This window comes from Dermochelys coriacea, chromosome 15 (assembly GCF_009764565.3).
Source record: "Dermochelys coriacea isolate rDerCor1 chromosome 15, rDerCor1.pri.v4, whole genome shotgun sequence".
NCBI classification, from domain to species: Eukaryota; Metazoa; Chordata; order Testudines; family Dermochelyidae; genus Dermochelys; species Dermochelys coriacea.
The window spans coordinates 14,079,337-14,098,045 of NC_050082.1; the positions used below are offsets into that span (position 1 = coordinate 14,079,337).

An 18,709-nucleotide genomic window follows, 5' to 3' on the forward strand; every position below is an offset into this window, starting at 1 on the left:
GGCGCCTCCCACCCCTCTTGGGGCGCCAGGTGTCCTGTGGGTGGGGCGCCAGGGAGTGTCACGTTTGTGAGATGTACGTCATGTGTGTGGGGCAGCGTGTCCTGCGTGGAGCGCGCCGCGCGCCCTGTGGTAGGTGTTTCATGCCTGGGGGTGTCATACGTGTGGGTCGTGCGTCTTGCGAGGCAGCGGGTGTGTCTCCTGTGGAGAGCCGGGTGTCATGCGTGGGGATGGAGTCCGTGTGTCGCGAAGGCGGAGTGTCAGGGTTTATGTGTGCGGATGCTGGATCTATGCCTGATGTTAGTGTGGCTCACCCATAGGGAAACCAAGCTAAGAGCTTGACTGATATTTCAGAGGAGCAGCCCTGTTAGTCTGTATTCGCAGAAAGAACAGGAGGACTTGTGGCACCTTAGAGACTAACACATTGATTTGAGCATAAGCTTTCGTGAGCTACAGCTCGCTTCATCGGAAAGCTTATGCTCAAATCAATGTGTTAGTCTCTAAGGTGCCACAAGTCCTCCTGTTCTTTTTGGTTTCAGGTTATGAACATTGATGAATGTTCAAGAAGTTTTTCTAAATATCCTGGTGTTTTTGTTTTTGAAGAACACTTGTCCTAACAACCTGCTGAGAGAAAGTTTTCCCCAGGTACCTAAGGAGCCTAGTTTTTTAGGGGGAATTAGTATAACAATAATTAGGTCTGTTTTTATGGTATGTATAAGAATCAAGTTCTTTTCTCCTGTGTCGTGTCAAGTTAAAGCAACACTCTTTGTTTAGGTTTCAGATTAGCAGCCATGTTAGGAAACACAGTGGATCTAATTTACCTAGATTTCAGTAAGGTGTTTGATACCATGCCAGATGGGGAATTATTAGTTAAATTGGAAAAGATGGGGATCAATATGAAAATTGAAAGGTGGATAAGGAATTGGTTAAAGGGGAGACTACAACGGGTCATACTGAAAGTTGAACTGTCAGGCTGGAGGGAGGTTACCAGTGAGTTCCTCAAGGATCAGTTTTGGGACGAATCCTTTTTATTACTGACCTCTGCACAAAAAGTGAGAATGTGCTCATAAAGTTTGTGGATGATACAAAGCTGGGAGGTATTGCCAATTTAGAGAAGGACCGGGATATCATACCGGAGGATCTGGTTGATCTTGTAAACTGGAGTAATAGTAATAGGATGAAATTTAATAGTGAGAAGTGTAAGGTTATGCATTTAGGGATTAATAACAAGAATTTTAGTTGTAAGCTGGGGACGCATCAATTAGAAGTAACGGAGGAGGAGAAAGACCTTGTAGTATTGGTTGATCATAGGATGACTATGAGCTGCCAATGTGATATGGCTGTGAAAAAAGCTAATGCAGTCTTGGGATGCTTCAGGCGAGGTATTTCCAGTAGAGATAAGGAGGTTTTAGTACCGTTATACAAGGCACTGGTGAGACCTCACCTGGAATACTGTGTGCAGTTCTGGTCTCCCATGTTTAAGGAGGATGAATTCAAACTGGAGCAGGTACAGAGAAGGGCTACTAGGATGATCCGAGGAATGGAAAACTTGTCTTATGAAAGGAGACTCAAGGAGCTTGGCTTGTTTAGCCTAACTAAAAGAAGGTTGAGGGGAGATATGATTGCTCTCTATAAATATATCAGAGGGATAAATACAGAAGAGGGAGAAGAATTATTTAAGCTCAATACCAATGTAGACTCAAGAACAAATGGGTATAAACTGGCCACCAGGAAGTTTAGACTTGAAATTAGACGAAGGTTTCTAACCCTCAGAGGAGTGAAGTTTTGGAATAGCCTTCCAAGGGAAGCAGTGGGGGAAAAAGATCTATCTGGCTTTAAGATTAAAGTCGATAAGTTTATGGAGGAGATGGTATGATAGGATAACATGATTTTGGTAATTAATTGATCTTTAAATATTCATGGTCAATAGGCCTAATGGGATGGGATGTTAGATGGGGTGGGATCTGAGTTGCTACAGAAAATTCTTTCTGGGGTATCTGGCTGGTGAATCTTGCCCATATGCTCAGGGTTTAGCTGATCGCCATATTTGGGGTCAGAAAGGAATTTTCCTCCAGGGCAGATTGGAAGAGGCCCTGGAGGTTTTTCGCCTTCCTCTGTAGCATGGGGCACGGGTCACTTGCTGGAGGATTCTCTGCTCCTTGACGTCTTTAAACCACAGTATGAGGACTTCAATAACTAGACATAGGTGAGAGGTTTTTCGCAGGAGTGGGTGGGTGAGATTCTGTGGCCTGCGTTGAGCAGGAGGTCAGACCAGATGATCATAAATGGTCCCTTCTGACCTTAGTATCTAGGAATCTGTATCCGCAAAAAGAAAAGGAGGACTTGTGGCACCTTAGAGACTAACATATTTATTTGAGCATAAGCTTTCGTGAGCTACAGCTCACTTCATTGGATACAAATAAATTTGTTAGCCTCTAAGGTGCCACAAATACTCCTTTTCTTTTTACTCTCTGTTTAATGCATGGTATTGGTATGTAATGGAGGTAGGAATATATAAGGCTAGGTTGATGGCAAGTGTGCTGCTACAGCAGGTTTTAGCATAGTTGGACTACACATAGGATGTCTCCCAAGGGTGCTGTGTAGAACATGGTACCTGCAGATCATCAGTTTGGTCTAGGACTTTAGGCCTCTGGGTATGTCTGTGTTAGGCTTCTTACCTTGAGTTAATTAGTAGTCAGTTTAAAAACATCTAGTGAAAGCAAGCCTATGAGAGCAAAGCCTACATATGTGAATGTTAGGCCTGGAATAGGTCCTTAACGCAGGTGTTTAATGCTCACAAAGAACAGTTAGCTCGTCAGAGCTCTTTTTCTTTTGCAGTACGTAACAATGATAAAATGAGAAGTTATAATTTACTAGATTATTACTGTGCATAAAGCTAAACTAAAACATAAATTAACGGGTAGTTGAATTTTCCAAAATGAAAATTTTGCATTAATGTAAACAGTATCTGACTTGTCCCTAGCCAATTGTTGTACATTTTTAGAATTAATTTTGTTTGATGGACCACCAAGATGTCTATATCTGATGTGGTAGTCCACTAAAAATAAAGTCCTCTCATTACAGATTCACCGGTATTTAGAGTATTTTATGGGAACCTGAGTTAGGGTTATTATTTGATTTTAAGGGATGCTATCAGATTATTTATCGGTGAATACATTTGTTGTGTTAAAAACTATCAAGATTATTAAAAATAAAAGAAAATAACTAAATTTATTTTTTTACTATTTGAACAACTTTATGTGATGCAGAAGATTAACTGTCAGTACCCTACGAATAATGTAGTTAGGAGATAAGGATGTGTTTGTAGGATCACTGGCAGTATTGTGATGGTTAAGGTTCCCAGAACTAGATCAGTTGGTGGATGACAGGGGATGGATCACTGGAGAATTGCCATGTTCTGTTCATTCCCTCTGAAGAATGTGGCATTGGCCATGGTTGGAAGACAGGATACTGGACTAGATGGACCATTAGCCTGAGCCAGTATGGCCGTTTGTATGTTACAATGAACAATGACTCTCAAGTGGCAGTCATAAGATAAAATGCATAACTTCTTTTAAAAAAAAATTAAAATGCAGGCACTTTGTTAATAAGAAAATTTTACATTTATGCCTGGTTTCAGAGTAGCAGCCATGTTAGTCTGTATCCTCAAAAAGAAAAGGAGTACCTGTGGCACCTTAGAGACTAACAAATGTATTTGAGCATAAGCTTTCATGAGCTACAGCTCACTTCATCGGATGCATGAAGTGGAAAATACAGTGGGAAGATTTTATATACACAGAGAACATGAAACAGTGGGTGTTACCATACATACTGTAACGAGTGGTCAGGTAAGGTGAGCTATTACCAGTAGGAGAGCCGCGGCGGGGAGCATGAGGCTCGGAACCTTTTGTAGTGAGAATCAAGGTGGGCCATTTCCAGCAGTTGACAAGAATGTGTGAGGAACAGTGGGAGCGGGAGGGGGAATAAACTTTGGGAAATTTTACTTTGTGTAATGACACATGCACTCCCAGTCTTTATTCAAGCCTAAGTTAATTATGTCCAGTTTGCAAATTAATTCCAATTCAGCAATCTCTTGTTGAAGTCTGTTTCTGAAGTTTTTTTGTTGAAGAATTGCCACTTTTAGGTCTGTAATCGAGTGACCAAAGAGACTGAAGTGTTCTCCGATGGGTTTTTGAATGTTATAATTCTTGACGTCTGATTTGTGTCCATCTATTCTTTTACGTAGAGGTTGTCCGGTTTGATCAATGTACATGGCAGAGGGGTATTGCTGGCACATGATGGCATATATCACATTGGTAGATGTGCAGGTGAACGAGCCTCTGATAGTGTGGCTGATGTGATTAGGCCCTATGATGTTGTCCCCTGAATAGATATGTGGACATAGTTGGCAACGGGCTTTGTTGCAAGGATAGGTTCCTGGGTTAGTGTTTTTGTTGTGTGGTGTGTGGTTACTGGTGAGTATTTGCTTCAGGTTGGGGGGCTGTCTGTAAGCAAGGACTGACCTGTCTCCCAAGTTCTATGAGAGTGATGGGTTGTCTTTCAGGATAGGTTGTAGATGATGCGTTGGAGAGGTTTTAGTTGGGGGCTGAAGGTGATGGCTAGTGGCGTTCTGTTATTTTCTTTGTTGGGCCTGTCCTGTAGTAGGTAACTTCTAGGTACTCTTCTGGCTCTGTCAATCTGTTTCTTCACTTCAGCAGGTAGGTATTGTAGTTGTAAGAATGCATGATAGAGATCTTGTAGGTGTTTGCCTCTGTCTGAGGGGTTGGAGCAATTGCGGTTGTATCGTAGAACTTGGCTGTAGACAATGGATCGTGTGGTGTGGTCTGGATGAAAGCTGGAGGCATGTAGGTAGGCATAGCGATCAGTAGGTTTCTGGTATAGGTTGGTGGTTATGTGATCATCACTTATTAGTACCGTAGTGTCCAGGAAGTGGATCTCTTGTGTGGACTGGTCCAGGCTGAGGTTGATGGTGGGATGGAAATGGTTGAAATCCTGGTGGAATTCCTCACGGGCTTCTTTTCCATAGGGTCCAGATGATGAAGATGCCCTCAATGTAGCGCAAGTAGAGTAGGGGCATTAGGGGATGAGAGCTGAGGAAGCGTTGTTTTAAGTCAGCCATAAAAACGTTGGTATACTGTGGGGCCATGCGGATACCCATCGCAGTGCCGCTGATTTGAAGGTATACATTGTCCCCAAATGTGAAATAGTTATGGGTGAGGACAAAGTCACAAAGTTCAACCACCAGGTTTGCCGTGACATTATTGGGGATACTGTTCCTGACGGTTTGTGGTCCATCTTTGTGTGGAATGTTGGTGTCGAGGGCTTCTACATCCATAGTGGCTAAGATAGTGTTTTCAGGAAGATCACTGATGGATTGTAGCTTCCTCAGGAAGTCAGTGGTGTCTCGAAGATAGCTGGGAGTGCTGGTAGCATAGTGCCTGAGGAGGGAGTCTACGTAGCCAGACAATCCTGCTTTCAGGGTGCCAATGCCTGAGATGATGGGGCGTCCAGGATTTATGGATCTTGGGTAGCAGACAGAATACCCCTGGTAGGGGTTCTAGGGGTGTGTCTATGCAGATTTGTTGTTTTGCTTTTTCAGGGAGTTTCTTGAGCAGATGGTGTAGTTTCTTTTGGTAACCCTCAGTGGGGTTATCAGAGGGTAATGGCTTGTAGAAAGTGGTGTTGGACAGCTACCTGGCAGCCTCTTGTTCATATTCTGACCTATTCATGATGACGACAGCACCTCCTTTGTCAACTTTTTTGATTATGGTGTCAGAGTTGTTTCTGTGAATGGCATTGTGTTCTGCATGGCTGAGGTTATGGGGCAAGTGATGTTGCTTTTCCACAATTTCAGCCCATGCATGTCGGCGGAAGCACTCTATGTAGAAGTCCAGTCTGTTGTTTCGACCTTCAGGAGGAGTCCACCCACAATCCTTCTTTTTGTAGTGTTGGTAGGAAGGTCTCTGTGGGTTAGTATGTTGATCAGAGGTGTGTGTTGGAAATATTCCTTGAGTTGGAGACTTCGAAAATAGGATTCTAGGATTTATGCCTACTTTCTATACAGCCATTCACTTCTGACATGCGTATTCGGAAACTATGACTCCATCAATGACTGTGAAATCTTATGATAAATTGGAAGCCCCAGCATGCAATATAGTTCTGTGCAGAGGATCAAACACACTGAGACTACTAGTCACAGAGCTTACTAATGTGAATGCTTACTTCTCATTTACGTAAACTACTCGGAATATGAAGCAATATGCCTGGTATTAACTGTTGGCAGGGACAGACTCTTAGACTGTAAACCCAGTGGAGTAAATTTCAAGGCCCCCCCACCTCCCCAGTTTTCTTTACAGCACCAAACACACAGATGGTGTTTACCTGACAATGTCGCCTTCAATTTTGACCCAAAATAAAAATAAACATTTCCCAAAGTGCTTGAGACCAGAACTATAACAATTAAAGAACCTGAAAGTGAAATTCAGTGGGGGGACAGGGGGGAAGAAGAGTGAAACTGATTTATTTTCTGTTGTCCTTAAATTGTGGGAAATGCAAAAAGTAAGCAAAGAGCATAAAAATAAGAAGCTGGATTTTTTTAAATTTCACATAACGACCTGTGGTGTTCTTTTAATGCCATAAGTCAAAACAATGTCATTTGTGTGGATATGATAAAATATTTTAACAGTAAGCAATGCTCAGCCTTAACCATAACACCTGAGTGGTGTGGAGAAAGCTTTATTGGCGGTCACTGCACATTGAGCAGATGTTACTAGACAACTATCGACGATGACTCCAAGATCTTTCTGGATTGATAACAGCTAATTTAGACCCCATCATTTTATATGTATAGTTGGGATTATGTTTTCCAGTGTGCATTAATTTGCACTTATCAACACTGAATTTCATTTGCTATTTTGTCACCCAGTCATCCAGTTTTGTGAGATCCCTTTGTAAATCTTAGCTAAATCCAAAGCGGACTGCAATCTTGAGTAATTTTAGTTTGTCTGCAAATTTGCCACCTCATTGTTCACCCCCTTTTTCAGATTTTTTTATTAATATGTTGAACAGCACAAGATCCTTGGGGGACACTGCTTTTATGTTTCTGTATTATAAATTAGTGCATATTGTTTGTGAACCTGTTCAGTGTTAGAGAAGTTTGGATGAGAGAACCATGAAATACAGTATTTTGAAAATCTGAATTGCAAATGAAATGACACTTATCCAGTAAGACATATTGAGTACTCTTATATAATAGTTCATAATAAAAATAACTGTTTGTTCCTTTCTGATCTTACAATAGAAAATACTCCTTTTTGGATATTAAAATACTTGGTCAACATTTTTTCAACCTGACTGCCTAAAGTTAGGCACTTAAATAAGAAGTGACCTGACAGACAAAGGTACTGAGCATCCCTTTTCAATAGCATCAGTGGGATCTGTGGGTGCTCAACACCTTTGAATGTCAGGCCATTTTGATGACTTGTCTTTACATTTTTCTCCTTTTAAATAATGTCTCCTTTCAGTACATAATATTGATATATTCTGTGATTGCATATTCAGTAGATATAGAAGCAGATACTACAGTAGTAGGCAAGGTAATGGTAGAATAATACTTAGGTCTGTTCTGTTACATGGTTACAAGGATTTGAACAATCTGTCCCACCCAGCTAGGCAATACTGCTTGCTTTAGCAATACTGTGTATGAAGAAAGCATCTCTCTAGCAAAGACAACATCTACTTACACCCATGGTTAAGAAAAGGTTTCTGTATTCAAGGGAGATGAGCAAATATAATGATATATAGCCCTATTGTGCATTTATTGCACATCCAGAAACCCAGTGAATTCAGTGGAAGGGAGTTTTCAGTGCACAAGGAATGCAGGATTGGGCCCTGTCATATACTATATGTTGTTTATGCAAAGTTTCAAGATTTCCAGAAAGACTTCTTGGAGACCTAAAGACTATACAATTGTAGAAGAAAATTGTTAATTTACCCTAAGTATAAAAGTGGACAATTGACATTCATTCTTTCCTTTCTTACTAAACATCATTCTTCCTTTCCACTGGAACCTGGATATTTTCATTAAAAGGCTGAATAATAAAGGACATTTAGTGTGGAATTGACTCTTTGAATTGACATGATACAGTAAACTCAGTGTTCTGCCCCGAAAAACATTAGCGATGGCACTGGGGGCTACCCAGAGGAAATTGTGGAAGCCCCATGGCCCGGTATGTTTAAAAGACTAGAGAATGTGCTGTATGGAAGAATCCTGCTTTGGCAGGGGAATGGCACAATGACCTTTGAGATCTCTTCCATCTCTGATTTCTAAGAATGAAAAACCAGGGCTTTTAATTTGGTTTTCTTAGGCTATGTCTGTATTACAAATGAGAGGTGTCATTCCTGTGCTTGTGTGCACGTACTCAAAGTAATTCAATGAGAGCTAGTAGAAATATAAATAGTGGTGTAGCTTCGGTAGCATGGGCAGTGGCAATGGAGGCAGTTTCAGGTGCGTTTGTACTTTGCACAGCTCAGCCAGACCTTTGCTGTTGCTGCCCATACTACTACAGCTATGCTTTCTCATTGAACTAGTGCGAGAACGTGTACGTGAGCTAGTTCATAGTGTAGACATAGCCATAGGATCGCTTGTGGGTATTGGCAGTCATAGTTTTAATGTGTGCATTATGTGTTCCTCAATGTGGTGTTCTAACATTCCATTTTTTTTTCTTTCTGCAGGTGCAGAAGCTGCTATGTATGTGCCCTGTGGATTTCCATGGGATTTTCCAGCTAGATGAGCGCCGCAGAGATGCTGTGATTGCTTTGGGAATTTTTCTCATTGAGTCTGACCTTCAGGTACAACTTTCTTTAGTTGAAGTATTTTTGAATAAATCTTTAAATGGGGTTGATTGGTGAATGAAATGTAGGTATGGATGTTTCTTGCTTGAAATAAGACATTGGCGAAGTGTGAAAGTGAATGTAGCCTCTATCTAGGCCTACGGGACCTGACATTTAGAAGGGTTTGCACAAAAATGTAATGTGCAATTGCTTGCTTAAATTTTCACACACATTATGTTTAAACACATACCTACATCTGAAAATCAGGCCCATAATTTCCTTTTTACGCATGGGAGGGATTAGGATGAAAACCTATACATATAATGCTGTTTATGTTCTTCACTAACATTCATCTTAAACATCTGGCCTCTCTGAGCTGATGCGAAGGCTTCAGTATGCCCTAAAGGTGGTATCATCTCTAGAAGGAGGGAGATGTGATGCCTTAAGTGCCTGATCCAAAATCCATTGAACTCGATGTGAATCTTTTAATTGGCATCAGTGGGTTTTGGATCAGGCCATAAGCCACTTCTGCTTCAGCCTCCCCCTTAGTTGATCTAGATCAGAGGTGGGCAAACTACAGCCCGTGGGACTGTCCTGCCTGGCCCTTAAGCTCCTGGCCCCTCCCCCAAAGCCTCAGTTTGCCGTGCCGCCAGCGCTCTGGGTGGCGGGACTGCGAGCTCCTGTCGGGCAGCACGGCTGCAAGAGCTGCCGGCTTGCTCCGGTGCTCTTGACTGCGCGGCAGCATGGCTGACTCTGGCTAGACGGTTAGATAGGCGTGGGAGTCCCGAGGGGGCCTGTCAGGGGGCGGGGGTGTGGATAGGGGTCAGGGGACAGGGAGCAGGGGGGTTAGATAGGGGGTGGGGTTCCAGGGGGGCATTTGCGGGAGGGGACAAGGAGTCCTGGGAGGGGGCGGTTGGATGGTTAGGGGTTCTGAGGGGGGCAGTCAGGGGGCAGGAAGTGGGAGGGGGCAGATGGGGTAGAGGGTCAGGCTGTTTGGGGAGGCACAGCCTTCCCTACCTGGCCCTCCATACAGTTTCAGAACCCCAATGTGGCCCTCAGGCCAAAAAGTTTGCCCACCCCTGATCTAGATGAATGCAATATTATTAACAGCTTTGCTGTTTTAATTTTGTGATGTGAACTCGTTACTAATAACTGGGCAAACCACATCACTTGTAATGGAACTTGGCATTTATATGATGCTTTATGTATTTAAAGCATTGAACAAGTGTTAATCCACCCCTGTGAGGGAAGTTAGCACTGTCCCCAATTTATATATTAGGAAACTGAGTGCCTGTACTGAAAGGTTAAGTGATTTGCTCAGGGCTATGGAATGCGACAGAGGCATGACTGGCATCAGAATTTGGGAATTTCCACTCTGTTTTAGCAATCTAGCAAAATGATTTTCTGCTTCTTGTCAGACTAAAAATCAACATACTAGAGACAAAATATCAAGACATATAATCAGCCCCAGATTGCATGATAGACCAACAGTGTCCTGTCTCATTTAGCAATTGGTAGGATGGAACAATTTTTTTTATAGCATTGAACTAGTTACATGATTTACCTTATCTGTATTAAATCTGTTATGCGATATTTAGGCAGCCTGTAAGTAATCATTAGACTTGAGTTCGGTATATAGTCACTATACCCTTCCTCTGCATGACTAATGTATATTGAAACTGTTACTCAATTTTTATCCTCCATTTCAAACAAATGTTTTCTCTTTCAGCACAAAGATAGTGTGGTTCCTTATCTTCTCCGGCTTCTGAGGGGTCTTCCCAAAGTACAATGGATAGAAGAAAGCACTGCACGAAAAGGCAGAGGTGGTTTTAAGTTTTACTCTTCAGAGTATGTGCTTGGGAAATAGAACTAAGTTCTGGACTGAGTACAAAAGGACGTGATCAGCCCCTTTGTGTTTTTAGCTGTTGACATAACTGCCTGTATTGGAAAGATACAGCAGTAAAATTAATTCTTCTTGAGAGGCCAGAAAGGAAGTTGCATAGTTCACACCCTTACTGATGTCCGCTTAGCTGCTTTCCAAATAATTCAATACCAGTCAGTCGCAACTTCAGGGCTAAGTTGTTAGGAGACCATATGATGACTAGAGTGGAGAGTGACAGTCAAGATTCTTGGGTGCTATTCCCAGCTTTGCCACTGGTTGGTTTGTTCAATCTCGCGTAAAACACTAAACTTGGAGTCTTAATTTACCTATCTTTAAAATGGTAGAGAGAGTACTTCTCTACCATGTAGGGGTATGCAAGGTTTAGTTTGCTAATGTTTGTAAAAGTATTTTGAAATCCTGAAAAGCTCCAAATTAGAGTGCGTGCTGTTGTTCATTTGTTTATTTTTATTAAATTATGCTTTACATATTTAGGATTTTCCCTTTTCACAGCATGGCTATAGAGACTGGAAACTCCTATTTTTTCCCTTCTTCAGGAAAGACTAACCCCACCTGTCTGATATGTTTTTCTTAGGGCATTTGGCTCTCCTCTCGAATCTCACTTTCCTACCAGGGAACAACTCTGAACTTCATAGTTTGCAACTTTCTGATGTCAGCTGGTTTTTGTACTTTCCTCTCCTGCTGAGGATATCCAGCCTTCTCTGTTTAAATCCTCTTAGAATGAGTTACGCAGGTTCTTTTCAGATTCAAGCTTAGTTTCAGCAAGGATTGGTAGGAGTCCTTTATTAAAATCTTTGCCACCTGAAAAGCGCATTTACTCAAACACCGTTGGCTTTTTTTTGTCCAAGAGATTCAAATGATGCTATTGTCTTGTCTGCACTCCAGTCTATTATTGGCACCAGTGGATAACCTGTCAGGGTATAATGTGGCAGTTAAGTTGTTACTTGTCAACATATCCTGCCTTGCCGTGTATGTCAGTCTTCTCCTAGGGCCCGATCCTTCAGCCTTATGATTATTAAACATTAGGGTTTCTCCTGCATGTTGGGAAGACACTGGTTTTTCTGAAACAGCTACGCTAGCTTTATAGGTTGTTGCAACAATGACTATTCCATATTAGCAAATCGGTATGCTTCTGTTGCACTTGCTTGCTTTTCTTTATTGCATCTTTCATTAGTTCTCAGACTTGGAATCAGTATGCCTTTCTCGCTTTTTTTCAACACTTGAATTTGTTCATTGAGTGAATGTTAATGCCAAATGACTACTTTATTTTCAATCTTTGTCTTCTTCCATGGCTTATATAGAAACAAGAAACATTTATTATTCCCTCTAAAGCAACATATTTCTCTTGTTTTTCGCTAATTACTGGCTCAAGGGTATGATTTAAATCTTCATATATATGGCAGTTACTCAACCGCTGACTTGCTTGATTTAGCTGTGCCATGGGGCATTGCTGAAAGGATGCCTTATGATTTCTTGTGACAATAATAAAATATTACTTCTTATTTTCAAATGGCTGACCCATGTACTATTGTAATGTTATCTCTCCTCTCTCCATCCTTTCCCTCCCCACTTCTGTAGGCATGCTTCCAGTTGCAGAAAACTTCAGCTTCTGCTTGGTGACTTTGTTGTCAGATGTTGCCTATAGGGATGCCACTCTTAGAGAACAGGTAGAGTTAATTGAAATATTTTGATGTGCACTCCTAGATCTCTGCTGCTTAAATAACTATCTCAAAAAGGTGAAAAAAGGGTTTAAAATAAAAAATACCATGGCTGCTTTTCTTTACAAAGGATGCAATCACATAAACACTGCAGTTGAATAACTTTTACTTCTGTGAATAGTCCTGTTGTGCTCAAAAGTTACTCTCACGTGTCTTTTGAGGTTTGAGCCCAAAAACATTGCCCATAACAAAGCCAAGTGTTCTGGGCTACGATGCTCGAAGCACCACAGACCTAGCAGGAGTACTCTGAGAAAAACGGGCTTACACACAGCTGTGAGTTATTGGCTTTATTGAAGGTTAGTGACCCACCCGCAACGGGGACTCCGTTGCAGTCACGGAGGCGGGGAATCCAGTGCACGCGGAGCTTTGCCTGGGACGGAGTCCGATGGAGGGGCAGACAGTCAGCATTAATAAGCATTACACAAAAGCAGCTCATGAATATAAAGTTAGGCGCTTGTTAAAGGGCGGCTTTCTACTACCTGGCGAAGGGCCATGCAAAGCAGCTGTGTCCTTCAAGAACTATCTCCTACAATAACAGAGCAGCTGTGTCTTTCAAAAACTATTCCTATCCCACAATAACGAAGCAGCTATCTATGTTCCACAGTAACCTCTCGGCTCGAGAAAGCGGAAGTTCCCTTGCTAGGGGGTAACAAAGTCTTCTTCGGTCCCTTACACCAAGTGACTTAAAATTAATGTGTTTGATACCAGAGTTGGAGATATTGCTTTCTCAAAATGCTAATACTGATGAGTTTATTTAGGATATTACTTTAGCTAAGGAGGCTTCTTTAGTTAAATGATTTAGAGAGAAACATATCTTTGTTTCATACAGTACCAAAAACCCATTCAATTTAAAATATGTGAAGTTCAAAATTAATATTTGCAGGCTTCATTTGATGTAAGGTAATGATCTGGCACGTGCCAGCTTTAAAGTGTTCACTGAAGAATGTTTTTGTATGTCTGTCTTGTTGTGTTAGGTTTTAGAGGCAATTCTGCAAGTGATGCAGTTCCTGCTAGGAATGTGCCAGTCCCCACAAAACCAGGAGAAAGGTATTAGGACTGTTCTTTAAACTGGTGTTTCATCTTTATTGTAGCTTCATCTGAACTTCACTTACTCTCTAACCTTCACCACAATTCTATTTAAAAAGTGTATTTTATAAGTAGCATTCACCATTGGGTCTGTAATTGATGACGGAATGTCCATAATTGGTGAGAGTATTCTATCTTTTGTTTGTATGCTGATTGGTAAATTTTGAGCTAAGCTGGAAAAACATATTTACGTATATGACATAAATTAGCTATTCTTCCCCTAATAATGCAAGTCTGGCTTTGTGATATATATTGTGTTGTAATGCTTTTAGTGAGCTTGTAGCAAAGCTGGCAACAGGAAGTCATAAGCTGCTAGTAGCATATTGCAGTAAGAAAGATAGGTGGCCTAATTTTGTTTTCCAGAATACTTGTGCAAATATGCAGTGCCGTGCCTGATTGGAATTTCACGAGCATTTGGTCGCTACAGCAATTCAGAAGAGTCTCTCCTCTCAAAGCTTTTCCCTAAAGCTCCTCCACATTCCCTGAAAGTCCCAGAAGAACTTGAAGGAATTCGCAGACGTTCTTTTAATGATTTTAGGTCAATTCTTCCCAGCTCTCTTCTCACAGTCTGTCAAGAAGGATCCTTAAAGAGAAAGACCAGCAGTGTGTCCAGCATCTCACAGGTTTGTGTGGCCACCTTTACAATGAAGACAACACTTAAGCCCTTTTCTGTTCTTTGGTGGAATTAAGAGATCCTCAAACTTATGTCCACTGACAGTCATTCAGTGCTACACTTGAACAGATTCAAAGCTTTCTCCCTGAACCACAGAATAATTGATGACAGTTAAGCTCGTTACCTTCATATTAATAGTTTTCACTTAGAAGATCTCAAAGAACTTGCAATCCTTAAGCCTCACGCTATCCCTGTGTAGCAGGTATAATAATGCATACCTGTTTAGCAGATGGGAAAGTTAGACAGAGAAGTTGACAGTTTGAGTTTTCAGAGGTGATGAGCACCAACAATGCCCTCTTAAGTGTGCACCCCCTTTGGAAAATCAGACTTCAGATGACCTGCCCAGAATCACAGAATGAGGTCTTAGCAGAGTTGGGCATAGACTCCAGGAATCCTGATTACTCCTGCATTCCCTTAACCAGGACACTCACTCCCTTCTTCATCCTTTGTTTGAAGTTGTGGCCTGACTCAAGCCTGATTCTGAGAGTTACTGAACACTCAAAACTCCCATTGACTTCAGTAGGCGTTGGGGACTCATCAGCACCTTTCTGGATATATTAATGATATGAATTTTTTAAGAGAAAATATATTTGAGTCCATATCATCTTAAAATTCTCAAGGCTTTACCAGCCTTTAATGATAAAATGCAACTATTGTCTTGTGTTTCAGGTCAGTCCTGAACGTGGAATTCCCCCTCCCAGCTCCCCTGGAGGATCTGCCATTCATTACTTTGAAGGTAAAACTGAAGCTTCCAGTCTTTACTATTTTGCTAAGGAACAGTGTGTTTTTTGTCACTCTTTACCAATAGGAAGGCTAGGGAACCCAAACTTCCATGGATTCTCTTTGCCTTCAGGGTTGCTGGTAGTAATTCTTTGGCATGTATGTGGTAGAGTTTTGATAAATTTTTGCATTAACAAGTTGTTGGATAATCTTTATTTCCAGCAACAGTGGTTTCCAGCAACAATGTTTTTTTGTCTAGCTTCCAAAAGAGACGTTGTTTTCTGACTGCTAAGTAGTCTATGCCTAGGCCTAAAGAGCTTAATTGCACTGGGGCAAAACATAGTTTGGAAGATTAGGCAGAATAACTTTTCATAACAAATGTTTTATATTGTACAGCTAAAATAGCAGACTGAGGATTGGAATCTTGAATCCTGTTTGATGGCAGGTTGTATAAGCCCAAAGTAACGTACCTTACTTGAAGTAAATTTGGTATGTGTAGGTTATAGGAAGTCTTACTTTGTCATGGAAAAGTCAAAGTTAAAACTCACAAAAGGGAGATCTTAAAAGGCTATGCTGACTATGTATGTACTCATTGCTATGGATACTAAAATCAAGAGGTAGAATTCCAGCTGCGAGTGAGATGAGCCTGTCATCTTTCAGTGGGCCACTTGCTGGGCTGAAAAAATAAACTGGTAGGTACCCTTGATGAAGTGGGAGGAGAGTGAGCTCTGTACTTATTGGATCTTTCATTGTCTTTTGGCTTTGTTTAGCCCTTTTGGGGGCCTTTTGCTTGGACTCTTCCCAGCCTTTGACTGAATGGTGTTCTCCCTCCCCTGGGCAACTGGCTTGGGTTTGTCTCCTCCCTTTTTATTTCTTATCTGTCCTGCCTATTAATAATTTCTGGAGGACTCTCCCTTCAGGATCAATAGTTTGGACAGGGGTTTCAGAGGAAGGCTGGCCTAATTACCTGGTCACGGGGCAGTTCATTTAATTCCTTCCTGTCTTAGGTCGGTCTGTACAACCCGTCATACCCACCTACACCTCTTCAGCTCAGGCATTCTTGTCTGGATTAAAAAAATAATAGGAAAGGGGGAGTTAGAGAATTCTTCTGCTGTTAATGAAAAATGTAGATGAATGGGGCATACTGTGGATTAGGCCATATGTATCTGGAACTTCTTAGGGGTTCTCTTTCTGAACCATAGGAACTATAATACTGGAATAGACCAATAGTGCCTCTACTTGGGTATTTTGCTTTCAGCACTAGCTTCTATCAAATGCTTCAAAGGCAGATAAACCTTGCATTTTCCCCCATAATGCACCTGGACAATTACACCACCTGTATATTATGTTTTTACTGACCCGAGTTTGTGGTAGTCTTTCTTTCTGGTGCAAGAAAATTGATGGCCTTTGTTGTTTTTATCCTATCCAAGACACAGGAGTTGGACAAAAAAAATTTTTTTTTTTTTAAAAGTTCATCAGTACATTTTGAGAGTCCGTTAATCATAAAAAACCACTGCATTAACTCGCACAGCTGAGGAGTTACAAAATGCAAGTTTGTGATGCCAGAAAGGGAATGGAGTGCCAAAAGTTCATACTTGGCTTCTTGATGAACAGTGTACTCTAGTAATAAAACTATATATTAATTTCTCTTGTACCTTCAAATTGTAACAGTATCTTGGTTTCTATTTAAGATGGAAGGTGTAGTATGACTTTAAACTTGTGTAGTTTTGCAAGATTTGTTAGCCAGTATTTTTACATTTCCATGCAAAATCATGTGCACACAGGGTTTTTTGCGGTAAACATATTAGAGAAGTTGAGCAAAAGTCCTACCAAATGCTATTTACAAAATGAATGCAGATATTTTTAACAGAATTTCTTCTCTAACCTTGTATGTATTAAATGGCTGAATTTGTAGTTCTAGTTTACATTAGATTATAGATTGATTCAGCTTCTGTGGGAACTGGATTAAGCCCTTCATGGTTTATCAGGGATAGACCATTACCATATTGAAAGTTAAGATAAAAATATCTTCTCTTTTCATAGTTTGCCCCAGAGTCTTCCTTCATATTTAATAAAGAACACAATAAACATTTTGAATTACCTAATGTTATGGTGTTCTCGTCTGTTCTTGTCTGCAGGGTCTTACCTACCTGATGGGAGTGCATTGGACCCTGATTATTACTTCTCTACAATCAGTTCTAGCTTCTCAGTTTCTCCTCTCTTTAATGGTATTAGTAACAAGGAATTTGATATTCCATTGGAAATGCTTCGCCAGCTGCTGCTCATGGTACAGTATGAGCTGCTTTAAAGATCACATTAAGGTCTGGGTTTTATATGCTCATGTTACACACAGCAGTTGAGGGTATTTTGTGTAAGGTGCAGGGTGAGCCCCTTTCAGGTGTGTAAGAGGAAATGCCTTGTGTAATTGGGCAATATAAGGTGTGTATATATACAGGTTGTGTGCATGCTGTGTTTACCTTAGCATATAAATGGAAGGATATTTTTTCTATGTTATTATTAACATCAGGCCTTAATGGTTAATACTGATGATTAATATTAATATTGCTCATGAAATGTTAGTAATTTAAAGTAATAAAGTTAGTATTGAAGCGTTTGCATTGGCAAAGCCATCTTGTTTGCACCTGACAGGCAAATTAATCGATGTAACTTGAGAACCGTGCCATTTTCTAGTGGGGGTGGTTTATTGGGACTGCATCTGATGGCAGAGCCTGGTGCCTCTTCTAGGCACATCCTGTGTTATTGCTCAGGGCCTCTTTGCACCATGGTAATTCAAATGATGATAATAGGAATTACCATATAACTTTTCACTGCCTTAATTTAGTCTGATGTTTAATATTCAAATGATTGAGTGCTTTCTTTGGCCAGCCTAAATTGTGACTGTAAAACAAACCCTCTACCAAGATAATGCCAATGATAACACCAGACTTCTATTTTCTGTGTAGGTGAAACAGATTGTTGGGGATTCTGTTCTCAAAAACTTAGATGCAGTTGTAGATGAAGTTGCAGAGGTACGTCTTAATTTAATTTACCATTTGAAATGTTTAAAAAGAATCCCACTTGGTTTTTAAAGTCCTAACTATTGTGAAATCAAAGGTAAGAGAAGACTAAAAATCTAATGAATAAAAATAGGGGATGTGATAAGGGACACTCAACTAATATTTGGTTTATGCTTTTGATTCATAAGAATTTGTTTTTTCAAAGTCTAAGACCAATAGAAATATTTCCATTAACTTATGAGAAATCTGTGGAAATATTTGTTTTTAAACACACATTCCCCTCTAGCATTGGCATCCTAAGCACTTGAGCATGGAGAATTTGAAACTAGTTATTAAAATTCTTTGGAAAGAGATTTTATGCTTATGTCCAGTCATTAGAGAGAATTGAGATGCATTTTGTAACCCAATATCACAAATTGTAGGATATATATTACCAAATGATCCCTTGGTAATCTTCCTGGGGCTTCCCAGTGGAAGTGGTCACACAAAAGAAAACAAATTATTAATCTCCCATCTGCTAGTAGCTGCTAGGCTATTCATAGCTTCTCACTGGAAAAAGAAAAGTAGTCCACCTGTAGAAGAATGGTTAACAAATATGGGAGATGGTAGTAATGGAATAATTAGTACAACAATTATGTACCCAGCAAAACAGACTGAGGACAAATAGATACTTAGATATTTGGATACTATTTATTCAGTACCCAGATAAAGTATGTTCATCTGCCAAAAAAAAAAACCAAAAAAA

General features: G+C 40.6%; 1 protein-coding gene across 6 annotated transcripts in view; it reads left to right on the top strand.

Moving 5' to 3' along the window:
- Positions 1 to 18,709, top strand: part of PI4KA (phosphatidylinositol 4-kinase alpha) — a 98,326-nt gene that overhangs the window by 308 nt on the left and 79,309 nt on the right. For 5 of the 6 annotated variants that reach the window (XM_038373630.2, XM_043497881.1, XM_043497880.1 and 2 more), the window contains exons 2-9: positions 8,752 to 8,868; positions 10,580 to 10,673; positions 12,329 to 12,417; positions 13,443 to 13,515; positions 13,918 to 14,177; positions 14,897 to 14,963; positions 17,086 to 17,234; positions 17,911 to 17,976. In XM_038373630.2, the coding sequence (XP_038229558.1) occupies positions 8,752 to 8,868; positions 10,580 to 10,673; positions 12,329 to 12,417; positions 13,443 to 13,515; positions 13,918 to 14,177; positions 14,897 to 14,963; positions 17,086 to 17,234; positions 17,911 to 17,976 (915 nt within the window). Of the gene's footprint in view, positions 1 to 534; positions 643 to 8,751; positions 8,869 to 10,579; positions 10,674 to 12,328; positions 12,418 to 13,442; positions 13,516 to 13,917; positions 14,178 to 14,896; positions 14,964 to 17,085; positions 17,235 to 17,910; positions 17,977 to 18,709 lie in introns of those variants that run through there. The other variant, XM_043497879.1, reaches the window with a different exon arrangement.